The sequence below is a fragment of the Tenebrio molitor genome, chromosome 3, assembly GCF_963966145.1.
Source record: "Tenebrio molitor chromosome 3, icTenMoli1.1, whole genome shotgun sequence".
NCBI lineage: Eukaryota > Metazoa > Arthropoda > Insecta > Coleoptera > Tenebrionidae > Tenebrio > Tenebrio molitor.
This window is the reverse complement of record NC_091048.1, coordinates 18,577,708-18,605,377: the sequence shown is the minus strand read 5'-3', so window position 1 is coordinate 18,605,377 and position 27,670 is coordinate 18,577,708. Positions and strand designations below refer to the sequence as shown.

At 33.8% G+C, this 27,670-nt stretch overlaps 1 protein-coding gene and 1 long non-coding RNA gene across 5 annotated transcripts; one reads left to right on the top strand and one right to left on the bottom strand.

Annotated features, from left to right (window-relative positions):
• Nucleotides 1-45: 45 nt before the first annotated feature.
• Nucleotides 46-27,179, bottom strand: LOC138127324 (uncharacterized). Its single transcript, XM_069043299.1, has 14 exons — nt 27,061-27,179; nt 26,821-26,876; nt 26,609-26,774; nt 26,376-26,558; nt 26,071-26,323; nt 25,860-26,015; nt 25,595-25,806; nt 25,320-25,546; nt 25,090-25,270; nt 24,820-25,032; nt 24,500-24,762; nt 1,397-1,643; nt 1,111-1,344; nt 46-1,057 (listed from the first exon to the last, which is right to left on the bottom strand). Exons 1-14 carry the CDS (start codon nt 27,091-27,093, stop codon nt 854-856), a joined length of 2,628 nt encoding a protein of 875 aa, XP_068899400.1. The 5' UTR covers nt 27,094-27,179; the 3' UTR covers nt 46-853.
• On the top strand, nt 17,347-19,903 carry LOC138127325 (uncharacterized). 4 transcript variants are annotated; one of them, XR_011158190.1, is made up of 3 exons: nt 18,057-18,315; nt 18,366-19,519; nt 19,841-19,903. It is a non-coding gene; the product is annotated as an uncharacterized lncRNA (long non-coding RNA). The 4 variants fall into 4 exon arrangements; XR_011158191.1 differs by lacking the exon at nt 19,841-19,903 and adding an exon at nt 19,773-19,796; XR_011158189.1 differs by lacking the exon at nt 19,841-19,903 and having other exon boundaries at nt 17,347-18,315; nt 18,466-19,601.
• Nucleotides 27,180-27,670: the final 491 nt, after the last annotated feature.

The window sequence follows — 27,670 nt, the reverse complement described above, 5'->3', positions numbered from 1 at the left end:
GTCAAACTATGATACTGTGACGCAAACAATAGGAAAAAAACAGACTTGATATAAAGAGATTTATTATCATAATAACAGTAACATCAATATTTTAGTGAGGTCTAAACTCCTTCATTATTTTGAATCTACACATCAAAATCTTTCGAGAAAATTAAGTATTAGCACAACAATCGTAACCGATAAGTATATATTCTTTAAAATTATGACTCCATCTAGATCTAAAATACAAATTATCAGAGAGTTAGTCATCTTCTTGTGTAAATAATCGAATAAATCACTGCTAAACAAACCTTAAAAATTATTTTCGTTGTCTACATAAAATCTGTTATTTACAAAAGAAGACTGCAATCTATAAATATACTGACTAGGAACCAAAGACAAAAATAATCTTGTTAAAGGTACAACGTGCTCAAAAAATTTAACAATATCATTCCCACAAAACAAGAAGCGTCAACAATAATGGCGTAACAGGAATGTAAAGTAATACATGAATAATACTAGAATTAATACGGCGTGTTCATAAAATACATGCACTGTTCGGGCAAAGAGCAGAAATAAAAAATATTGTTAATTGTTCTGTATCTTCTTGTGGACTTTATTTCGTGCATGTGTTTCAGAAACTCGCTCAGATGACTATAACATGCCTAAAAACCAGATCTGCATAGTAATAAATAAATGTGGTAACGAAACCATTGTATACAAAAGCGCCCCCGGAGTTCGGAAACAGGACGTCGACTTGTATTTTAAAATTTGATTTTAGACGATCACGAAATAATGTGCAGTCTTTTTCGATTACTATAAAGTTAGTAACAATATTGGAATATGTGCAATTTAAATTTCGAAACCTGAAACGCTACTCATCGTCCTGATTTCTAGCGTAGTAAAAATTAACCGCCCTACAAAGATCGTAATCAGCGGCGAGAACAACCTGTACCAACTGTTCCCTCGGGGCAGTATCGCCTATTATGTCTCTCAATTGGCTGATGCAATTATCTAGCCTGCCGGTGTCTTGGGCGATTGGAAGATCTTCGATGGAACTGCTGTTCGACTGTTGATACTGCAAGAACGTGAGTGTTACTTTGCCAAAAAAGAAAAGGAAATTGGGCTTACGTCCGATTGAAAATTTTGACAGTCGGGGATTCGGTGTCGTTCTGATGTGCTCGAGTCGGGACTGGTGGGTGTAACCGACGAAGGCAGTAATTGTTCCATTGTCGTCGACTTGGCCGGGGGCGGTTGCGTCCAAACACAATCGAATATTTCGGCCTGCAATGCGATCGGCAATTCGAAGAATATCTCGCATTCGGTCAGTTCGTGATGTTGCGCTATGAAATTCAAGCAGAAATTCTGGAAGCACCGCAATCAATAACGGCCGCTAGGCGAATAAATATCACTTTACTTTTAAAATTCGAGCGTTGTACTGGTCGGCCATGTTGAAAAAATACAAAGCCGAGTCCAGATCTATGCTGTGTTGCAAGGCGTATTCGCAGGTCTGCTTCAAAGAGTCAACTTCGTATCGGTCGCTTAATAACAAAAGCTCGACCAGTTGCTCGATGGAGAGGGAGTCGTCTCTGAGACGACCGCTGTACAGATACTCCAGGAAAATGCGGAACAGGAACGGACTAGTATCGTGGATAATTATTTTCCTGGAAGCAAAAACATCAAACGTCGAATCGTTCGTGGAATGAGAGATGAAAAGCGCACACTGATATTTCACTGGCTTCGACATCGTTTCTGCACGGCTCATTAAAGCCAACCGAGAGATTCAAAGAAACAGAAATATAGAAAACACTATCTACGAGGGCTTATGCCCATTTCGCTGGATTACTTTTCTCCAAATGAACAAACGCTCGGTTATGTCTTGTAGTCTCTTTCTTGACATTTATAAACCTGAACTAATTTTTGGAAATTACGAAGTGTCAGGCCAAGGAGAAAACAACCACTCTCGTTTAGCGACAACAAAGTAATTAAAACAAGAACATGCAGAATCTTGAATTCACAATGGAGAGACTACATATTTAGGTGATTCAAACTTTCAGGTGGGTTACTGGGTTTACACAAACTTGCAAGAATTTAGCAAACTTTGTTTTCGAATCGTTCAAAGTTCTGTCTAGTTTTAGTTGGTTATACACGGTAATCATTTGGTTGGGTACTGCGGGAGCCTTTTAAGAAACATTGTTAAGCTCGTACCCATTTAACTTCGCTTATTGAAACATAATAACTGCACTGAATTGCAATTTCTCAATTGAAAGCTGTTATTGCAGTTTGCAACTAATGTAATTTGATGCCTTTCAAATGCCATTTGCAGAAACTGTCGAATTCATCGTGGAAAATATTAAATGAACAGTTATTACAGGAGACAGACGGAAATTTTAAAATTTTGTTATATGTATTATGCTTCAGTGTTCTAGCTTCATTTAATGTTATTACTTTACGTACCTAACAACATGTTAAAAATTGCTGCCATCACGTAATTTATTTGAAAATAGAGACTTTACAGCTGCTACTGGAACACCTATATCAATATGTAGTTAAAATAATACCAATGATAGCATATTCTTCACATCAAATGTGTGATTAGAGCCTTTTATGTCATATGGTTATTACACCAGTAGACATACAAGGTGATCAACAAGAAAACAAATCAAGAGTGCTACATAGGGTCATCAAGCAGTATGACAAGGAGAAATCAGCATTGGCGGAACACAAATTCGAAGATGGAGACCACACGTTCGACCTTGAAAAAACAGTAGTACTGGCTAAAACAACTAAATACCATCAAACATTAATAAGGGAAGCAATCGAGATTAGAAAAAATCCAAATAATTTCAACAGAGACCAAGGTGTTGAACTTTCTAGCACGTGGAATTCCGTTATTCGACCATGTACGCACCCCCCCACTAACTTCACTCACCGAGCCACGCCTACCACCCCCACCATCAATCCCACGGGGACCACTCCCACCACTAACCATATAAATAGTCCAACACGGAATAGACCAAACCAGTTTACTTACAAGCTACGAAGAAGATAGCAGCACAGCTATCGAAACGTCAGCTACCCAGCAATCCAGACCACCGCGGCACAACCCGGAAAACAATAACCCTATTGACAACGGCTGTGAAAACCTGCATTCGATTATGTTTTATCTTTAATGGTAAAACCCATTTTACCACTTATTCTGGGATAATTGTTGCTTACAATTACAAGAAACATGCGTAAACTGTACTGAAATCTAAAACTTTTTTTCAAGGTTAACGACAACACCGTTGACGTTTCTTCGACAGTTGAACTCAAAATCTGCTTACCAGTGGCATGGCGTTTGGCAACAAAGCGGGTAAATTACCCATTCTTACAAAATAATGTAAAATGTTGCTCTTGTTTATTTTATTTTCTCCATTATCAGATAATAATAGTAAAATGCATAATTATCTAAAATTCATGAGGTATGAATTATTATAAAGTACCGTTTGAGATCACAAATTGTCTACCCCCATGCATTGAACGCTTATTTGCATAGAATTCTGCTACGACATGCAATACCTGCTCTGATTTATTTTCTTTTTGATCACTTTGTATACAGTATGCCACGGATTGAGTTACAAAGAGGTATGAATGACAAAAAAAAATTGTTGATCACCTCACGAGAGCAAAGATCCCAGTACCATAACATTGAATTAAGTATGTTCTCTCTTGTCCAAATTTGCAAGATAAATGCCAATAAAAAAAGAACTGTAACAGCTAGCGAAAAAATGAAAACTACTTTAGGAGCCTGAAAACAAGCAGATCATTTAAAAAATTAAAATTAAATTAGAAATAAACTTTTTTTTCTCTTTGTAACTTAATCCGTGGACATACTGTATTATCCATTTGTCAACTAAATTAATTTTTTTTAATATTTATGATACAATAATTTCTTTTTAGTCTGCGATTGCCCTGACAGCGATGTTGATAAAAGAATGTTATTATCAGACATGTCATTTTTGGATGGTACAAAGTTCTGTCTTGCTTTGAAGTCACAACCAGATAAAAATAATTTCAGTCTGTTGTGTTCATATCTTTATTACATTTTATTGTCGTAACTTTTAGAAACATCATAATTTAATACAACAATGCTTCAGTTTGCTGAAAAATGTTTAAAAATTATTATCAAAGGCCGCGTTTTTAACTACTGCAACGTTTTTAAGTTTTAAATTATTGTGTTATCATAATTTTACTCGTGATACCAACACACTTTATGACTTTACTGATGGGTGGCAAATAGATAATACGCGCGTCAAAGGTGAAAGGAAAACATTTATTTCCCTTGCGACAGATTGAACTAGCAGTTCTAGCATAAGTGGAGTCACAGAGACCACGTTGGTTATCTAATTTTCCTGCATCTCTTTGTTCATTTATAATAATTTCTGATGCTTACGCCAGACAGTCTGTTTTCGAAATGGGAAAGAAGAACATGATACCTTTCCATCATCGCTGTTCATATGATTGAAGCTACGTTACACGTTTTCAGAATATTTGTTTTCCACAACCTTTCTTTCTCTATTCTTTTATTGATTCTATTCAATTTTCGAAAATTGTATGAAGTAGAGCAGTAATAACTGCGATTTATGTTTTTTACTGATCAAACATAATTTATAAATATGAAAGTACAAATAAATAATTTTTATTTTTAACTGTTGCTATTTATTAACATTTTTTTTTTGGTAGGTACATGTACAGAGTGACTTTGAAGATTGTGCGGATATTTTAACCTGTGATAGAACCCCACAAAAGGTAACGATTGAACCAATAATGCCTTATACAAATGTTGGTATTTTTCGAGAAAAGGGGACTAAAAGTTTTTCACAAAAAATTTGGGAGCCACTGAATTTTATGAAAAAATGGGTCAAAAAAAAAATCATAGGAAACTTTTTTTGTTGTGATTTAATTCAAAATTAAGTCACTTTGACAAGAACATCAATCTTAACCTCAATTTAAATCACAATAATGTTTTTCACCAACCTGGAGTAAACCGATATGGTTTTTGATCTATGGCGAAGCCCGTGGACATTCAGAGCTAGCACGGCAAATCTATGGTGAAAGATTTCCTCAAAGGATACATCGCTTGATACTTCCCAATGCATGAACTTTTGTAAACGTTGTGCAGCATCTTTGCGATTTCGAGCGTTTCGAAATGAATAAGCGTAATCTTGGCCGCCAACGAGAAGATCGAATTTTAGTTGGAGAAAAAGAAATTACTCACGAGTTGGGTTGGGATTGTTGAAAATCACCTCGCCGTTTGAATGACGGTTATCCCGAATTACTCGAGGAAATTCCTCTAGCAATTCGACGAAAAATGTGGTACCTGACGATGATGCACCGCCTCATTACGTTCAAAACGCCGCTCAGGAAATTCGTGAAAACAGAAGCATTCTGATAGAGTTCGGCTTTCTTGGACACGTCGTATTGTAAATGATGGCAGGCATTTCAAGCAACTTGTTTGATGTTTCATTTTATGCTTTTCCTCACAATTACAGTATTTTCACTTGTTTAAGCCTTTGTTGTTTTGTGAATAAGTTGCAGGCACTATTTTATCATCACCTTACAAATTTTATCAAAAATTCAGGACTTAAACTATAAAAGTCAAACATAACTTCGAATGACATAAAAATTACTTGACTTTTTAGGTTAATCGTTCGTCAAAACTGCCCGTCAAATTTGAAATGTTTCAGGGTTTCCCAAACAAAGTGATTTCTTTGATTTTCTTGTATAGGTACCATTAACATTTGTATAAGGCAAGTTGGGCTATAGGGTATTCATTTTAAACGTTGGGTAAAGTTGTAAACTCAAAACACCATAAATTACGAAAGCGGCAAATTTTCATTGTATCGGTACCGTAAAGAAGGAATCCCTCTGTTCATATAAAACTAGTACCACGTCGTACTTTCACCATCTTATCGACGAGCAAAAGAAAGAGACGTTAAAATATCCACAAGTAAAAAAAAATTAAAATACATTTTGTGATCAGTGACCAAAAAAATGTAAAGAGATTGTTGATTTTAAATAATGTATTTGACAAATAAGATTACTTAATAAAGAAATAAGAGTAATTAGTAAAGTATCCATTACATGTATCTTTTAAAGTGAAAAATAAATAATAAAATACGTAAACAAATAAAAAATTAATCGTCATCTGAATCAAATTCACTAGATTATTCACCAGTATTGGCAACAAATGTTAATGGTTTCACTTGGTCTTCTAAAAGTTGATCCCGATCCCACCATTCTTTAATTTTGGACCCGAATATATTGAACACAGTTTTAGATTCACTGAGTTTCGGACAAGTGTCAAAGCAGGCAAGTTTTATTACAAAACCCAACATTTAAAATGAATGCACTATATTTTGCCTTCTTTTAACACGTACTATAGGGCATTCATTTTAAACGTTGGGTAAAGTTGTAAACTCAAAACACCATAAATTACGAAAGCGGCAAATTTTCATTGTATCGGTACCGTAAAGTAGGAATCCCTCTGTTCATATAAAACTGGTACCACGTCGTACTTTCACCATCTTATCGACGAGCAAAAGAAAGAGACGTTAAAATATCCACAAGTAAAAAAAAAATTAAAACACATTTTGTGATCAGTGACCAAAAAAATGTAAAGAGATTGTTGATTTTAAATAATGTATTTGACAAATAAGATTACTTAATAAAGAAATAAGAGTAATTAGTAAAGTATCCATTACATGTATCTTTTAAAGTAAGTAAAAAATAAATAATAAAATACGTAAACAAATAAAAAATTAATCGTCATCTGAATCAAATTCACTAGATGATTCACCAGTATTGGCAACAAATGTTAATGGTTTCACTTGGTCTTCTAAAAGTTGATCTCGATCCCACCATTCTTTAATTTTGGACCCGAATATATTGAACACAGTTTTAGATTCACTGAGTTTCGGACAAGTGTCGAAGCAGGCAAGTTTTATTACAAAACCCAACATTTAAAATGAATGCACTATACTCAGGTTAAAATACTGTGCCTTCAAATAAATTCGGAATTAGAGTAGGCTATGATTTATATATTTTAATATTGGTAATAGACGAGACGTTTAACACGTGTACTGTGCTGTCCAAGGTCACTGCTGTGCCTTTATGAATTGCATGTTACCAACTTCATAATAATATCACAGCCAACTCTAATTCCGAATTTATTTGAAGGCACGGTATCTGCACAACGTTCAAAATCAGACTGCATACGTATCGGGTATTCATTTAACTTTGACCGGAAATTTAAATGAACACCCGATACATAAAGTATGTATGCATAGCGGGTGTGATGGAAGTCCACGTGATAAATTTAATCACCAATAGAACTCTTTGAAATAAACATTTTTACATATTGATCTTTTTTTAATCGAATATTTTTTTTAGATTTTTCTAACCGTTAATTTGACACTTCGCTCATGAGATAATCATCAACTGAAACGAAATAGTGAGTGAAAATGTTTTTGCGCGATAAAAACTTCACAGTTTTTACTTTTTTTTTTTCGAGTATAGTATTTTAATCGAGTAATTTTTTTTTTCGTGCTTCGTTATCAATGGATGTGTAAACATGAGCGGGTATGAATTTTAGGGCTCAAATTATATCTAATTTTAACTCTGTTTTGAAGGATTTGCGGAAAAAATGATCAATAATAGTACCATCGTGATCATTGAAAATTGGGACAGTATGTTACTGTAGACTGGCAGTTTTTTAAGTTTAATTGCCAGACAACAAAACTCGAATTATAAATGGCAAGTTTACTTCGACACACAAAAAAAGCTTGAGTGTAATTCGGTAAGACAATTTAATGAATACGTAAATCACTATGATGCAGACCTACTAGAATCAGACGCTTTCAAAAGTTAGGTTCCGTTTTGTCGCTGGAAAAGTTAGGGCAAACGTTTTTCGCTGTCATAATGACAAAAACACCGTTGCTTTTTAGTGTATGAATTAAATTGTCACTATAAATCAATTTGATTGGTCCAAATTTGAAAAATGCTGCAATTTGATTGGTTAAAAATTTTCGAGTTGGATTGTCGGCGTAGAATGCAGTGTTGGTGGATTTTTGATTTTGAAACAGATTATACAGTAGTACCTCGTTAATCCGGACTAATTAAAACAAGACTCATCCGGATTACTAAAAAATCCGGATAACTGGATCATTCGAGTAAATACAAAAGAATCGGTTATTAAGAACGTAAAATAATGTTTATTATTAAAATAAGAGTACCAACAAGTACAACCATGGAATACATAATTATGAATGATATACCGGTTGTTCTGGAAGTCCACGTTATAAATGGACATTATAAATGGACGTTATAAATAAGACACGTTAAAATGGACTTTTTATCATTTTTTCCGCAAATTCTTCAAAACAAAGTTAAAATTAAGTATAATTTGAACCGTAAAATTCATACCCGCTCATGTGTTTACACATTTGTTGACAACGAAGGACCAAAAAAAAAAAATTATTCGACTAAAATACTTGATCAAAAAACAGTAAAAACAACAGTGGTCGTTCTTTCTTTAAAAAAAAACTGTAAAGTTTTTATCACACAAAAATATATTCACTTACTCTTTCGTTTCAATTGATGATTATCCCGCAAGCGGAATGTGACATTAGGGGTTAGAAAAATGTAAAAAAGATTATTCGATTAAAAAAAGGTCAATATGTAAAAAAAAATTATTTTAAAGAGTTCTATTGGTGATTAAATTTATTACGTAGACTTCCATAACACACTACGTGCTTTCCCTTTGGAGCCATATTGCATTCTGCCTATTCCAGACAAGTTAAAACAAGTAAATTCCGATTATTCTAAATGAAGTGTGACAATCCGGATTACTGAAACTTGTCAGATCCGGACTACAAGGTACACAATGGAAAAAATAGGAGGTTCGATTTACTGGATCATCCGGATTATTGGATGTTCGGATTAACGAGGTATTACTGTACTAACAAAATCAATAATAAAAAATATAGGTTGTTTTTTAACAAAAGTCGATGATTTCATAACATGAAAAACAAATGACATAAGAAACTGAAAATATGCTGAAAATATTCGCTATACCCCTTCGAAATTTTTTCCAAAAAGTTCATATCAACGGAATTAGATACTGAATCTATGCGTTACTTAAGGCGGGGTTGTACCTAGCCGCGAACACAGAATCTTTGAATATGCAACCATGATAACGTTTTCGGGGTCTGAAGTGCGAGGAGGGTTGGTTAAGAAATCATGCAGAGACCAAGGCTGGAATGGAAATGTTCGGCACACGTTCGGCACATTTAGGATATGCTCGAACGTACCTATTTGTGATTATATTTATAATACACCGTAGTAAGTAAAATCGACCTCTGGGGTGTAACCAAGTGAACAATAATTGTTCAACAATATACGAAATGAATTATTGACGATTTTTTGAGTAGGACGGAAAGTCACTATGTATTTCCAAAAAGTAAAAATTTAAATTTTTTGTTGACAGATTTGTACATAACTATAATATATTATACACAAAAGCACAGAATATTTTTTCGTCTTGATCACATCATGATTTTTTCAATTTATAGAAGACAAAGAAAATTAAACAGAAAGAGGAGCAAAATCATATAAGATTCCATGAGATGACACAAGAATTTTATAAATCTTTGGTTTTTGTTATTATTTTTGCAGTCTATAACTTTACATAAGAAAAAGTCATACATATTATGATAATTGACTATAATCAATTAAAAAATAAATCGAGTCGGCGTGTTACCTATGGCAACCCATGCTATAGCAGGCTTATGAAGCTATTCCTTAAAAACTCACAAATATTTTAAACATTTATACCATGGACAAAACGTGCAATTTCGTCAAATGTGTAAAAGAAAGTTAAAAATGTTAGATATACATATGTATATGTATATAGAATGCAGAACGGAGATATAACAAAAATTGCACTAATTTTTCGAATGAAAATATGTTAGTACATATGTAATAATTACAGGAAATAGATAGTGGGAGGTAAATAGATAAATTTATTCAAGAGTAAATTTAATGAAAATGCAAATAAAATTAGGTACTCATATTAATGTTAGCAATTATTACTAATAATACTAAAGAAATAAAAACAGTACTCTGACAACAAAAATAAATTCTTGCAGTTAACAAAAAAGAGAAAAACCAAGTAAAAATATTATAACAGAAAACACAACTATTGCCTCCCCAGAGACACAAAAGAAACTTCAAAAAAACAAATTATTTATAGGTACCGCTTGTAGATTTTTTAATTCCACCAGTCCTAATACTTATAATTATTGTCTTTTGGCGTTTATCAATTCCGGTAATTGATATGTTAAATAAAAATGTTTAAGTTTTTCTTCCATTTTTTCATGCCAAAATTCGGGATCTCTAAGTATGTTTTCCGATGAAAAGCCATGAGGGGTCCAAACTATGAATATGCAATATTTTCTGTCGGTGACTTCAAGTTGTCCCTGTATTTGGTAATAATAAGGATGATTTTTTTTTAGAGATAGTTGATTGTTAGTGTCAACATTACAAAATTTAATGATTTTTTTACGAACTGCTTCAACAGGAGAAAGATGTTTTCCACTAAATGGACACTTAATTTCAACTATTCCCTCATTTCCTACTAAAGCATCAGGAGATGCACCTAAATAGGGCAATGTTTTGGTAACTCACAGTGGCTGTGTTGACATCCATATAAGATTCGTCTTTAGGCTCAGAAAAAAGTTTTTCTACCTTGTGGCACATATCACATTTGAACACCAACTCAAAACAACTTCCTCGTCTAATTTCTTTTTGAAAACTCATGTTGTTTCCACTACAACCAAATAAACCTTCTGAATGGTGTCCAAATGTTTTTAATTGTTCCACAAGGAACGCAACGTCGAAAATCCTTCTGCCTTCAATTGTAGCAGAAACAGCATGATCCGATTCTACTATTTCTGTATCATATGGCAAATCTAATAGTTCATTATCATTACTAAGGAGAGCCAAATTGTTATTTAAATGTTTATAATAACTTTTCCATCATACCTATTTTGAGAAGTAATACTTTCAACTTCTTCTTTTTTAGATTGAGAATCACTACTATTGTCTTGAAAATATGTCTCCATGAAATCATATCTGCTTTGAGTGCTATTGCTCTCGGAGTTGTTGCTAAAGTAATAAGACTTGTCCATGTGTATAAAGACAAATAGAAAACTTACTCATCACAATTTGTAAAACTTGAAAGCTCTCCTTGAGTCTCATTATTATTTTTACGGCTTTGAGATCTAATATGCAATTAGACAAATTAAACAAAAATTATTTTGTTTCAATTAACGTTTATTAATACAGGGTGTCCCAAAAATGGCGTACTAACGGTGCACTACGGTGTAGAAAAGATTACCGTAAACGTCAGAAAAATGTTAAAAAAATTCTAGTGGCACTTGTCAATTCTTTTGAAATATATGTATGAAATTGTAATGACAGTTACCTCTAATCGTACATATTATCACAAAGTACAAGATCACTCACTACCAATATTTAATCCTGCATAATAGAGAATTTAGAGCTTTGGAAATCGAAAAAAATATTTTAAATCCACTACGGTAACATTGCAAGGTAATGATGTACGAATATATCTTTTTCTAATTTTGACATATAAAGTGACACTTTTCAAAATTAATTGACATTTGGAAACGTCACACTTTTCGTAACTGGTTACGAAAAGTAAAATCTTTCCTAACTGGTTAGGAAAAATTTATTTTCTAATAAATTTTTCCTAACCAGTTAGTCATATTTTTTGTTTTTAAGCAAAATAACCGTGCCTACTTACCTACTTGATATTTTAACACAATAATAATTTATTATTCATTACTTCGTTTAACGTTTGAAGAAACATTTTTTTTTGTCAAAATTAGAAAAAATCTTGTATGTAACACGTCAGGAAATGCAATTTTGTGTAACTCGTGTGATTTTGCGGGATCTCGCTGCGCTCGTCCCGCAAGTATTCCACTCGTTACACAAAATAACGCATTTCCTAACTGGTTACATAAATAGCTATTGTTTACATTGTATTACCGTTAATAGTAATAATAAAAATAATTAATTTTTTTGTCGGAAACATTTTTTCCATATTTTTTTCATGTACATTTAAGCATCCTCGATAAGGTAGTAAGTAGTTTGTACGCCAATTTTGGGACACCTGTATATTATGTATAATAACTATTATTAATGATGTGATAACGTTTGAGTGAGAAGAAACATTATTAAGTTCGGATAAGGTATTTGGGCTTATAGATGATGTACAAACTGTTTTTGGGAGCAGAGATTATGTAGACATTATAGGCATATAGGTTTGTTTATTATTATTTCTAAAATAGTATATTATGTTATGAGGAGCAAAAATGAAGTTTTATGTGCTGCGGCTGGTAGATTGGCTGCCGAACGCAGTGAGGCAGACAAACCAGCCAAAGAATTTAAAATGATTTAGCTAGTTTACTTTACTGCCGCTCATCAGCGGAGATAATAACTTCACGGACGCTCTCAGCGGAGATAATAACTTCACGGACGCTGGTCAGCTCGTTAGATTCCATGACAATGAAGTGACACTTTAGCATTATCAATACAGCAGTGCAATGTCATACTTTACGGACGTTTGAAGAAAAAATTATTTTTATTGCAGTTGGTGAATATTTTTACCTGTATTGGCTTGCTCGTTTAGCACGATTTCGTTTCGAAAGTCTCTTTTTTGAGAGTCTTAAACGGCCCATTTTTATATTAATTTATTGGTTAGGCGAAAACGCGGGAAAAACCATTTATTCCACTACGATCGAGACTACGATTCACAAGAGATCTTTGCGAGTACACGACGGCGTGAGGCCCCTCTTGCGTCGCCCCTTCACCTAGCCCGAGTGAGGGTAAGCAAAGTTTGAGCGTGCAATTTCGGGCTGCAGAGTGTTGCAAAATTCCGTCTCATTACTTTATTTGCTCATCATTTGACAAAAATGATACATAGATATCTTCGTAAAAGATGAGAGATGGTACCGACGGTGTTATTATTTGAAAAAAAGCATCAGAAATCAACAATATTATACCGTGAAAGTGACAATTTTTCACCAACTTTGTATTTTTTTTTCAAATAAACTAATTTCAAAGCGCAAAAAAAAAACACCGTCGGTACCTCTTTTAAACTTTTGTCTGTGTCCACAAAAAAATTTGCTGCTGTAGGTGGAATAATAAGGCCACTAGGCGGTATTTTGGAAGTGCCTAAAACAGCCGGATTTTTCTAGGTACAACCTCGCCTTAATTTCCACACTGGATGTTTTGTTTTGTTGTTGTCGGGTATTAGTATTGATATCTAATTAGCCCAGAAGCAAATACGGTTGGTTTGGAAGCGAGTATGAACCAAGCTTGGAAGTAAAAAGTTTAACCGACTTCTTATTGTTAATCTTTACAGAAAATATGGCAGACACAAATTTAACAACAAAATATAAAGTTTTGCAAAGATTGTACCGAAAATAAATTTATACAGAAATATTATATGTATACATCGAAGGACAAATGTCCTTTTTGCGCCTATAAAATTGGGATGATGATTTTAAGCGGGAAAGAACAGAGGTGAGAGATAAACTCCGTGTTGGAAGACCCATTTCTGTATCCACTCTAAAAAATATCAATGTTGTGCGTGACACGACTTTAATGAATTCAGAAAATGAACACTTTTAACGTATCATATGGTGCATCATGATAAAATTATTTACGAATTGAATCCCTAAACCTGATCGCTATCGAAAAATTACTGACAATGAGAGGCAAAATCCAACAGCTGTTTTGAAGCTTCTTCTTACGTTTAGGGGCATATTGTAACTACGAAAGGAACGCGAATCCATCATTACGATCCAGAAAGAAAAAAACAGTAGAAGTAATGGCAACATTCTGGTTCCTTCCATTCAAAGACATTTCTTGTTCAGTCTTCTGTTTTTACGATAAAGATGGAATAATTCTGACAAATCACTTAGAAGAAAGTAAAACTACGACAGATGTATAGTATTCCTTATTTCTAAGAATAAGGAAAACAATGCAGTAATGTTTCCAAAGATGTGCTTTTCTTGGAGGAGGTTCCAAGTAGCAGTGAGGCAATTTCGGAGAATTCTGGCCCAAATTGTTGAAATAGAAGTTCATTGTGTCACAGAAAATGTAATTATTTTTTAGATGTTGTGTAAAATGCATTCACGTTGTTTTGGGATAATGGGAGGCTATGGAAATTTTGTATTTAATTTGGTAGTAAAGCTGTCTGTTGAATTAGGTTATGTTTTTCTAAGTTTGAGGTTATAAATAGCGTCAATGTCTAGTGCACTGTTGTCAGTTTTACTAGTTTGCAATAGAAGAATCCTCAGACATCGCGGAAATTCAGCAATAAAGTCCATTCAAAAATCAAAAAACCACCACCTGTTGCTTTAGGTTGGTAAAATTTAAAAAAACCCTAGGTAGATATTTTTTCATACTACGTTGGTAACTATAAATTATGACATTTATTTGATTCAAAATAAAATTCAATTACTTTGAATTTCGGTCATATTGTTTTATTAGCAGCACGTTTCATTTATTTATTGATTCTTATTATTTTTACTTAAACATGCCCAGAAAAACAAGACACTTAATAAACATTTAACCTCAAAATTACAAGTCTCACCAAATTTTACACTAGACAGCGTTGCCGATAGTAATTATCGAGGAAAATGCGACGTTGGTGGTTTTTTTATTTTTGAATGGACTTTATGTTATGTTATGTTCATTTTCATAGATCCGCATGCCGGGCACTTTAATGACGGAAATCAAACAGTGTGTCCAACGTTAAAAAAGTAAATTATGGCCTCCATTATGCCAAAACAACGTGAACGGTGTTAATGGTATATTTATAGTTATGTATAATATTAAAGTGTGTATTTCCTATTTGTCAGATAGTATTGAAATTTTGAAGAGCCACAATATGACGTTAAGTATTTTAATATGTGCTAAATATTTTTTTGATATTTGTACGGTTGGCTTCAAAAAAACGGGGTAATTGTTCACTTTAACTACTTCTGAATTTTTCGCCTCAGGGCGTCCTCCTAGATCGTGTCCCACCATTCAAACCTTGTGCAAATGCCTTTTTTCTCTCTCTTCAAGGTCGCGCCAAGTCTTAGTATAACTAAAGGGTAAGGAAAATTTTCATTTGCACAAGGTTTGACTGGTGGGAAACGATGTAGGAGGACGTCCTGAGGCTGTGTAGCCAGAAAAAACGCGAGAATTCCAGAAGTAGTTAAAGTGAACAATTACCAAAAACGGGAACTGTCAGAAAAAGTTCTGTCAGATTTTATTAAATTTTTATAGTTTGAAACGGCTTTTTAGAATTTAGGTTAAAAAACTGCACTTATGTGTCAGAAATACTACTGTCAAACAGACACAAATTGACATAAATTGAGAAATTAAATCTCCAATTCACATTAGGTCAAATTTCATTTCCCTTTTTTTTGAAGCCAACTGTATTATATCATAATTTAAAAAATCAATGTTAAAAATCATGTTTTTACCATGTCTTTAATAAAAAATAATTAACATGAATAAGCCTTATCATTATTATAATAAGGCAGAATATAGCCTAAGGGAGTCCGTTTCGGCTCAGGACGCGAGGGTCGCGGATTCGATTCCAACCCAGGGCGAAATTAAAAAAAGAAAAAAAAGGCTATATTCTGTCTCGTGATTCGGAAGTCACGTTAAGCCATTGGTCCCGGTCTATTGGGTTGGTCATCATGCCCCTCATAGATTTGTAAACCAGTCCTAGATTGTGTAACAAATTATTTTTTTTTTTGTTACAAAAAGGAGGCACGGCATCGAAGCGGGATTTATTTGTTATTACCGTAGAGGGTTATTACGGATATATCTATCAAGTAATGATAATTCGTATGAAAGCACTATTTATATTTGTATTAAATTTAAAAATTTTGGACTTAGAGAACACATTGGTGGTTGAAATTCAAAAAGGTATATTATTATACTCATGTCATATCGCGAGGAAATTCCTTAATATTGCACTACTACTTGATAGTATTATCCATAATAGTGTATGTACTCCGGCAAAATTGCCGTGCCGCCGGGTGGTGGAGGGTTAAGTTAATATGTATTTTTTTTTTTGTGCGCACACTCTTTACACGCTATCCAGGTCGGATTTTATTCATACGACATCACGGATTACAGACAACACTGAAATCAAGTTAAATAAAGCTATGAACTATTGAAGTTGAAAATATCACTCTCTGTTAGTATTATTATTTTTAGTTTAACGAACTGAATATAAATATGATGTGACTGCTGAATGAGGAAAATTTCACATGAACTTCAAAAAATTTGTGGGTGTACACATATCCAACGGTATATCGAAATACAGGGTGTTCCATTTAAAAAAATTGACTAAATAAAGAGTTTGCCATTGAAGCGCCCTCTACGTAATTAAGTAAAAATCTTAATGTTTTTCAACAAGGTAATAAAATTGACGATATTTACAATGTTCTAAAAAATCCTAATCTAAATAATTATTATCTGTTATAATTTTTTACAAATTTTCAAAGTTTGGTTTGTCCGGTCACAAAAGAGCGTATAGTTTACAAACAGTAGAAGTTAGACCCATCAAATGTGGTATCTTCCTATTTGTTTTGACGAGAGCTTTCCAAAAACGCAAAAAAATACTGGGTGTTCCATTTAAAAAAATATAAGTTTGTGTTGTCACCGATACACCAAACACCCTGTATAATCTAAAATATTTTTAAACCGTGCTCATAACTTGTATGTATAACATGAAATAATAACATTTTTCAAAGAACTTATATTAACTTAGTAAATCTACTTTGCCAAACCGTTGGAACACCCGGTATATACCGGGTGGGGCATCGTATACGCGCACGCGAGAAATCGCGACTTTTAATTAAATAAAATTGTCGAAATTTTTCAGACTTACCTGGCTATTGGTAAGGTACATTTCATAATTTTTTGATAATTTTTCACTTACAAACAAAGCCAAAAAAATTAAAATGTAAATTTCAACCAAAAAGTCAAATTCTGATTTTTATACTAACCTACCCAGATTCACTTCCTATAATTATTTACGAAATTACGGAAAAAAATACCAATTAGATTTTGAATTAAACGCAGTTTTACATTTCAACTTTCAAAATCATTTTTATTTATGACCTGCTACTTGTACTGTCGTAAATTTAGGTGACAATGGAAACTGTCAATTTTATGGCAAAAAGGTTTAAAACGGTCGGCTATACCTTTGTTGGGAAATTATAGAGTGCATTTCAACGAGAGGTACACAGGCGTGGCTACCGAGATGCGCCAGATGTAGGGGAAGGGCGACCCAAAATCGAGTGCATTGTCGTAGTCCAGTTTTATTTTTGTTTTTACTTTCACAACACAGGAAATATCAGATTTTCACAACCGGGATTAGAAATCAAGTTGTATCACATAAAAGAGAAGACGGTGAAGAACAATAACCTGACTGTGATTTGCGACAAAATGGCGAAAAATCAGCTGTTGAAATGAAATTAGAAAATTCCCTGGACAGTACAAACTAACGCCGCTACTGTCTAGGTAAGCCACGCCATCGTAGACCGAAACATATTTCTACGCAAGTTTATAGACGTGTACCTCTCGTTGAAACGCACTCTACCATTGTGCCGTAAATCACCCGTCTGGTTTACGTTTAAATAAAAAAGCGAATTATTTAGCTAACCAAGTCAAAATTTGTAATTGTGCCACCAGGGTTTGATGGGCTAGCAGATACAGATTCATTTAGTGTAAAAACTTTTTAGGTAAATTAACAGTTAATTTCAGAAAACTAATAAAACTGTTATGGCCTTATTTATTAACAAAAAAAATTTAAAAAATTCTCAAATACATATACCTTATCAATAATTAGTCAGGTATATAAAATTTCGCCAATTTTATTTAATTAGAAGTCGCGATTTCTGGCGTGCGCGTATCATGACCAACTTCATTCATATTCGCTTCGCTTCTATATGGCCGTCTCAATTTTGAATTTTACATGCAATCAAATGTTCCCGTTTGATGGACATCTACTAGCGACCTCCACTCAACAAACAACCAAACTACAAATTATGAATTTGACATTAACATCAAGGTCAATGACCTCATTTTTATGTTATTACTGTTATTAGCCCATTTAACGAAAACACGAAGACGAAAATGTTTGGTTTAATTTAACTACCTAGATGACAACACTAACAAAACACATTTTTAAAGGTAAGAGCAAAATTTATAACCATTTATAACTTCAACACTTTTCGGCTCAGTGGTTTACTGTTTAAGCTCAGAGTCTTCAAAGAATCCGTTTTTTCTACACAAATATTATTGAGGACTGGTTTCACAGCCGTTTTAATAATAATCTTGCAGACTGCAGCTTTGTGTTGTGAACAGGAAAACACAGAATTTTGAAAGAGGTGATCATATAGCAAGTCATGCAACTGAAGACATGGTTTCTCATACTGTAAAAATGGTAACAGTTTTTGTGCTATATTTGCAATTCTTTGAATAATGCCCACAAATGCATTATTGGGATATATCAATCGACCCCGATCTTGAAGGGCTATTAATCTTAATAATGGTCCTGGTATGGTGGTAGATAAGAGTGGAACAAGACATTCATCACAGTGAAATTGATCTTCTAACTTCTTATGTATCCTGAGAGAAATGCTACTGATGCAGAAAAAATATTACTTGCAGGTGTAATATTTTGGCTGAGACTGTGTATGCTGGTTCTAACATCAATAAGCAATATTAGTTCTTCAATATTTGTAGTCACACATTCTCCGTAAGTTTTAGAAGGAATCTTTGCTTGACTAATGAAATTAATGTTTTGAGCAGTATTTGCTGATGAAGATGCTTTTACAATTCCACAATGAAGAATTTGTTTAATAGTTCAAGCTTAGTCTTCAAAGAATCCATTTATTCTACACAAATATTACTAAGGACTGCTTTCGCAGCCATTTTAATAATAACATTGCATACTGCAGCTTTATGGTCTGCACAGGAAAACTCTGAATTTTGAAGGAGGTGATCATACAGCAAGTCATGCAAATGAATACATGGTTTCCCATATTGTAGAAATGGTACCTAACAGTTTTTGTACTATATTCGCAATTCTCAATAATGCCTACAAATGAATCACTGGGATACAGCAATTGACTCCGATTTTGAAGGGCTATTAATCTTAACAAAGATCCTAATATGGTGGTGGATAAAAGTGACATAAAAGATCACTTTGACAAATATGTATTGTATATGTATTGTTTTGCAGGGAAGAAGCAGGTTCATTTTCATCTAGGGACGGTCAGGATATGAATTCGTACAAACAACAACAGGGTTCTAAAATAACTAAAGAAAACATTTTGCATGTTGTACATTTGAGATCTGAATTCCTACAAATACGAATGGGACAGCATCTTTAGTGAGTGTCACTTTTTTTGAAGATGATCTGTAATTTTGTTGAGATTTATAATACCATTTAATAAATTACCTTCTATAAGAAATTTTATTATTCAAAAAATACTACAAAATCTTTTAAGAGACTAACAATTTGTTTCTCTGATCGGGATCGCTTGGAAATCGGAAAAAAGGTTTCAAATTTCCACAAATAAAACACTTTCTGCCCATTTTGTTAAAAAAACAACTTAACAGTCCCGAATTTATTTAAACTTTAGAATGAATAAGTTGTCAACTTGACGGAAGATGGCGACACATGATGCACGTTTCATGGACTACTTTGCAGGAACAAATTTTTGCTAAATTGAGACGGCCATATAGAAGCGAAGCGAATATGAATGAAGTTGGTCATGGCGCGTATACGATGCCCCACCCGGTACAGGTCGCACAACATAGCTTGATACCTACTTGGGAAATGGATGCGCAGTGAAATTATGGGAAGTAATGGGGAGGGACCCACTATGAACGAAGCCGTGGAAGGATTTTCGGTCTTTCTTGAAAGTCGGATTTCTCATTCTATCTGGGCATCTATCAAGCTACGTTTCGCGACCCGTATAGGTGTCCCTAAAAAAAAGACGAGTCCATAACTCCCTTATTTATCGGTGGATTTTAATTATTTATACACCAAATTAAATGGTGATGAATAGGCTACATAAGGACCTAATAAATTCACTCTAAGCGCTTCAAGGTGCTAAACTGTCAAAATATTTGTTTTCAAATGCGAACCCATACTTTTTTTTAGTAATTCTGATAGAGATTTTTATTCTGAAAATTGCAATGTAACATCACATAAGAAAAAAAAACACTAACTTTTGAAACAAATGACGAGCACCAAGTAAGAAGCTATCAAAATGCATTGCATTACAATGTAATAACCAAATTGAGTTATCTGGAAAAACAAATGACAAATAATAATAATAACATAATGGGATTGCGCAGAGATGCCGCCAATGTTTGGCGCAAAATGGAGTGCAGTTTCCATAGTAGCGTTTTTTACATTTCTTTTTGTTTGTATTTTTGGTATATACGGTTGGCTTCAGAAAAAACGGGAACTGTCAGAAAAAGTTCTGTCAGATTTTATTAAATTTTTATAGTTTGAAACGGCCTTTTAGAATTTAGGTTAAAAAACTGCACTTATGTGTCAGAAATACTATTGTCAAACAGACACAAATTGATAAATTAAATTTTCAGTTCACATTAGGTCAAATTTCATTTCCCGTTTTTTTTTGAAGCCAACTGTAAGTGTAGACTTGTGATACATTGTTGTTTTGTGTTTTCAGAATAAAAATATCTATCACAATTTTTTTCTGTTAACTGAACATTTCATTATTAATTATTATTTAATTTATCACAATTTGAAAAAAATAAATAATTTGACAGTTTAGCTTTGAAGCACTTATACGTGAATTTATTAGGCCCTTTTGTAGCCTATTTAATTTGATGTATAAATAATTTAAATCCTCCCATAAATAAGGGAGTTATGGACTCGTCTTCCTTTTTGGGGACACCTATATTAAAATAAAAAAATATATTAGTATGTACAGTCGATGGACAAATAAAACTGGGACAAAAATGACAATCACATAAGTCAAAATTTACAAATTTGCATCGTTTAATTACGGCCTTATCACAAATAGGTTAACTTTGGAATGACATATTGTATAGACACTGACAAATATATTGACAATTCAATGGTCTGATTTACACAGATTAAATTTTAAGTGTCCCAGTTTTATTTGTCCACCGACCGTACAATTGCGGAATTAAAATTTCGGGCAGTATTTTTCTGTCACTTCAACAAAATCTTTGTGAACCACCTTTTACTGTCATCATGACAGACATTCAAAAATTAAACTTTACCTGTGTCAGTCACGCAGTCAATTTTGAATTTTGAGTTAATTGCACTGAGTTTAATTAAATCATCGCATTAATATGTTGCCCACCCGTTATTATGCCACAAGTCACAATTTTTGAACGCTAAAAAGACAAAAACATAACAAGAGTAAAAAATGAGGTTATTAACGTAAAGGTTGTTTTAGAGTTTATATCATAACATTGACAATACTGCCCTAAATTTTAATTCCGCAACTGTACATTTCATCAAATTCAAATTTTAAAATGAACTTCACCAACTTTCTGACACATGGCTAAAAGGTATTCGGTTTGTGATTATTACCTGTGGCTCAATTTGTCGAATTTCGCATCTGCTTATTGTCTTTAAGTCGTTGATGTTATCTAAATCTAGTGATATCTTTTTGTTTTCATTGATCGATACAAAAAATGTTTTCACAATTTAACATTTAAAATCTTTGAGTTGTCTCCACTGGACGAATGCAAAAGTGTAAGTAATACACCAAAATATGATATCTATATATACAGGGCAAGTCACATAAGGTTTATTTCTGAATTTATTTTGTACGCAACCAAGAATACTAATTACGCTGACCACTTGATACACATTTATAATGTGGTTTTATTTAGTAATCCACGTAGGTATGTAATTTGGCTAAAAATGTCAAAATGACAGTTGATTAATTTAATTTTTGATTTCATTAATCAGAACAGGAAAACGTCATTGTGACATTTTTAGCCAAATTACATACCTACGTTGATTACTAAATTAAATCACATTATAAATGGTATCAAGTAGTCAGCGTCATTAGTATTTTTGGTTGCGTACAAAATAAATTCGGAAATAACCCTTATGTGACTTGCCCTGTATAAAACAAAGTCGGGTTAGTTACGCTATTTATAACTCAAGAACGGCTGGACAGATTTTTATGATCTTTATATTGTTGGATTTGTCTCCGCCCCGATTAGCAGAATAACTATTAAAACATCGAATAACTAACGAAAAAAAAATTATGAAGAAAATTCATTTTGAAAGGTTATGTCATATGTCACAATCTGTCATTGTGCGCGCATCGACAATTTGAACTTAATTGAGATTTAACGTCAGCTGAGTTTTAACACCAAGTGTGATCAATGGTGATCAACAACACCTACTTTTGCATTGTACAGGGTGCGACAACATAACTTCCTTTTTTTGAAATGGGCGCTATTCAGACTGTAGGGGTCGTAATGGGACGGGAGTGGTCTCATTCGGAAGCCGTGGTTTTCAAGATTTGTTCCCTACCCTGCCATCATGCGTTGGAAGAGTGGTAAGCCTGCGTTTGCCGTCGAGGTCTACTTTTCAAACTGATTTTCTGTAATCGGAACGCTTCCAAAATCGCTTCAATGTTGGGTCGTGTCCCGAACCAGAAATCAATTGTTACATGGGTCACTACGTTCAGACCATGATTTCAGACAAACCGGGAGTGCGACAGGACGAAGAACTGGAGTCTCACCTCAATAAGGGGCAATTTGTAGTAGAGAGCCCGCTCGCCGGATTTGTCCCCTTGCAATTTTGTTTGTGTTTTTTTTTTAATCTCGCGTTTATATCAACCATCAAAGGACCCTACAAGACCAACATCCGTACAGGAACATACCCGCTGCTATGTCATGGCTAATGCTAGAAATGGGCTTATTCACTTATTCAGTGTATCGCACCTGTATCTAACTAATTATGCATTTAAGTACGTCAACTGTCTGTAATTATTTAAATGCTACCCCAAGTAATGCTACGTCGCGGGGGAAGTTGTTTTAGGGTTGAACATTTATTGCTGTGCGGCATACCTAACCTTGAAACTATCAAACAAAAACAAGTGAACAGTGCGTCCAAACCATCAAACCAACAAACCAGTGGAACAAAATCTTCATCTACAAAATGTTTCCAACAAACACGCATATGCTTAGTAATTCTCTTCCCAATTTTTAATTTAATTTTCCATATTTTCTTCCCATCAGATGTTCACTGCATCCCAACCAAACTCATTAAAATATTCAATCCGTTTATGGTGATTGTTAATTCCGAATTATTTTTATACAGTGAATTTTTTTGTCAATGAACCATAGAGATTTACAAGTATAAACTTTATTTCGCGTCAATGGTGTTTCTATTGCTAATTTCAAAATTATTTTTCCGACATGAAATAAAGTTTACACCATGTCAATCCCTATGGTTCATTGATAAAAAATTCACTGCATAGTTAATTACAACTCGGGACACAGCAATTTGCTCTACTACTCATTATACTCTCACTTCTTGCAAACGAATTTACCGAAAAAACTTAATTTTTCAGTACTCAATGAATTGTCGTAAATTCATGGGAGTTTTCATTTTGATTATTCATTTTATCTTAATAAAAAAAATTCATTCAATTCAGCTAATAAGTTAACACAACATTTATTGATTCTGAGGCGGTACGAAGTTCGCCGGGTCAGCTAGTTTAGATATACAAATAGATTTGTCAGAAGATTTTTCCCAAAAATCAGGGGCATCCATTTAACGAATTTCATTTTTTACTTTACAATCGCAATGTTTATCAGCACTCGAAAATTTTCTTATCATTTTTTTTTTATTTTGCCATGTCAACCCTTTTTGTGTCTGTTGATATGTGGATGGGAAACAAGATAAAACGGCAGAAGTACGTCTCTCATATAACCTTAAGTAACTGTCCGCAATTACCAAACAATTGCTGCCTAGGGAGACATCTAGTTTTCATAGAGCTGTTGTTAACAAGTAACACAATGAAAACGGTATATGTATTCAGGAAAACTTTAGTAATAAACAAATACGAGTTGTAATCCCACTTTTGTTGATTTGGTAGTGCTCAGTGCGATATCCCTTGAGGGTAAAAATTTCGTTACTATACCTAAGTAATCAAATGGTTTTTTAATGATTATCGTGTACACGTACCAATCAATATACTGACCTAATATGATATTTTACTAATCGATATTAGACGTAATTACATAAATATGTAGTTTCTTCTGCTCAATTAAGCTGCACACATTAAATATTATCGTTGTGGGGAAAATAATGAACAAATAAAGAAAGACTTACTTGTCGATGGCTTCTCTCATTCCTGATAGTAGCGCTCTCCTAAACCAGTCACATCTAGCGGCTACGATAACTCTGTGGGCTTTAATAGTGCACTGTCCTTCTTCAGACGTCTCATTTTCAGGTTGTTCCGTACTGACTCCAGTTCCAACAATTTCGAATTCCATATCGGTATCGATTGCACTTTTAAACAATTGCAAAGAGAGTTTCGACAATAAACTGTTGTTGGAAGAAGGCGGAACACACATGGATTCTACTAAGTTCAGCTGAAAATAATTTTCTGAAGTATTTATCTGCTCAATTGTCGGCTATCAATTGATTACCTTGTAGCCGTGATGATGTTTGGGCGTTGAATAACACGAACTAGGAGACATTTTTTGACAATCGCTCGAGTGCGCCGCGGTGGAACTCGCTTCCAACAAACCTAAACTTTGTAAAGATTGATTAAAAGCATCTCTTTGGACTAGTTCGCAGAGTTGTAAAACAACGTCTTGTAACATGTCCCGGTGCGCTACTAGTTTTTGTAAAATTCCAGACTGGAAATTTTAATGAAAAAAAATCTCGGTCGATTTTTTTTTGAGTGGAAAACTCACGACTTTGCTAGTGCCAACTTTGAAACAAAACTTGAACTCCCTCCATTCAAGTTTTTCGTCAAAGGCCGAAGTGACGTCTTCTAAACGTAAAAGGAAAATAGGAAGCTCTTCAATGAGCTGTTCTAGATTTCGAGCGATCGAACGAACTTTCTGTGCAGTAGACATGTCATTGAAATTCTCTCTGAAAATTCAATCGATAAATTGAAATTTTCTCCGTATTTTCGACGTACTTCTTGTGAATCAAGAGTCCGAGGCTGCAGGTCAAGTGCTCGTGGAAATTTCGCAATTTCGTCAATTCTCTTATGTGTAGAACGTTGCGTAACGATTTGCCCAACATGTCTCCAACTCCTGACTTACTTCTCGAACTATCGTTGGGCGAAAGCACTTGAATGATTTGTTGTAAGGCTTTTTCCACTTGAACGAATAAAGTGGAAACTGTATCTAATATAATTTCAATCTGAAATATTCAAATTTAATTCGAGACATACAAAGTTGTAAGAAATACTTCAGGAACTAAGAAGGTCGCAACTTCAAACCGCTGAGCTACTGACATTGAACTGAAAGTTACTTTTAAAGCTTGCAGAAATCTTTGCAGTTGCATGAGGAATATGGGAAGCCTCGATTTCGCATAACATATTATTTCGTGTCTCTCTTCTCTAGTTAATTCGTTTTTACGCTTAGTAAACAAATCACAGAGCAGAAGCAATTTTGCACCAGCTACAAAAGGGTCTTTCAATAAAGTGTTCTCGACAATTTTATAAAGACTTTACCAACTGCTGCATCCCTGATTGATTGTTTGACCACAAAACAGAGTTTTGCAGGATTTGAGGTTATGTTTTCAGAAGACAAATGATTATTTCTTACGTTAAAGTGTTCGATAATTTGATTCATGCTTCCATGCATATCATTAACTAATCCAATTATTTCTAATGAGAAAAATCTTGTATTATAAAATTGCTTCTCTTTGTACAAGATACTTACGTTGCTTTAGTGCCATATTTTTCAAATACAAATTACATTTACTAACGAGCTTATTTAAACATGGGTATTGGGACACAGCATTTAAAACCTGATGAGCAGTAACTTCTGTCAGATTGTCTGGCAGGCATTCAGCATATAGAAAATGTAAAATTGTACCCAACACATCTTCAGGGAGATTATTAAAAGGGCAGAGGTCTGCAGACCAATCAATGCTAGAACCTTGTAATTTTAAAATTGAAGAATGAACCTTAAACTGCAACAAAAATAAATAAAATAAAAAAATAAACATATAAGGTTTAACCAACTTGTTTCTTATTTGAAGATGTGAGAGTTAGGTCTGAAAAGTATCCATCCTCCAAAGCAGGTAATAATGAAAATGGAACAGAATGGTATTTATGTGTTGATTCTTCATACACTCGTTTACAATGCAGCATACACCATGCCTCACAGGTCATACTGAGATTATCACGTGGTTCCATTTGATCACACTAAAAATGATGAGTTTACTAAAATGTACCAAGAGTAAAAACTAACATACTCGAAATTCCAACACATGGCCTGCATAGGCCCCAAATCGTAGTATTACTCCGGATATTGATGTGCTGTAAATTTCGTAAGTTTCACAGCTGAACAAAGGTATAGATTTAAGTTCTTCTGGGACTGTCCAAATGACATCTCCATTCTCATCTAACCGAAATCGAACACTGCAAGAGGTGATTTATTGTGGCTTCTTACAATAATCTTATTTACCCTTCCAATCCTCGATTGTCACTGTAAGTCCCATAGATGTATCCGCAACCGATTATCTGCAAATTTCATACGCAATTTTGTAAAATAAATAGGTATGACAGCTGTCAAAACAAACAAAACGTCAATATAAACAAAGCGTTAACATTCATTTTAACGCACAGTTCCTTTCAAAATAAAAAAACCTGTACGATGACATTGACTTTAAAATTTGTATTACGTAACTAATTGCAAAAATCCTACCTCCCAGGTTCCAATAAAAGCATGAAGAGCCATACCGATTTGACATTTGTGTCTATGCAATATGCATTTGTCGCTGATTAGGGATTTTGTTGCTAGCTAACCAGTGTTGGCAACATTGAATGAATTTTCACAACAGACTTAAAAAAAACTACACCTCTTCCCAGCGACGTAACTAATACCGAGCGATCATTTAAAAAATAAATCGAGTTTGCTTTGGAGCCTATGCTATAGCATGGGTTGCCATAGGTAACACGCCGACTCGATTTATTTTTTAATTGATCGCACCGTAGTATACTTCTTCATTTATTTTTATAAATATATACTCTCGTGTCGGAAATAACGTTTTTCATGTTATGTGTAACTAGAATTTTCAAAAGTAATGTTGAATGCCTAAGGTTGGTTACTTTGAATTGAGAGATTAAATCTAAATAAATATGCCGCCAGTAACCAAAATTGATTGTGAAACGAAAAATTATCTATCACTTAGAGAGAAATTAGTCATTTGTTACAGTTAACTTCCTGCCTTACATTTTTGGGATATCTTTTGTTTGTCACCAGAAACTACATAGCCTCCAACCTGACCAAATTTATGGCAACCTAGTAACGAATA

What these genes read in the sequence shown, in the direction of transcription:
- LOC138127324 (XM_069043299.1), bottom strand. Translation starts at nt 27,093, where the DNA reads ATGGCTCTTCATGCTTTTATTGGAACCTGGGAG. An exon ending in GCCATGTGTTGGAATTTCGA is followed by an intron (nt 26,559 to 26,608) that starts GTATGTTAGTTT and finishes CATCATTTTTAG; the next exon opens with TGTGATCAAATGGAACCACG. An exon ending in GTCAAAATTTTCAATCGGAC is followed by an intron (nt 1,058 to 1,110) that starts GTAAGCCCAATT and finishes ACGTTCTTGCAG; the next exon opens with TATCAACAGTCGAACAGCAG.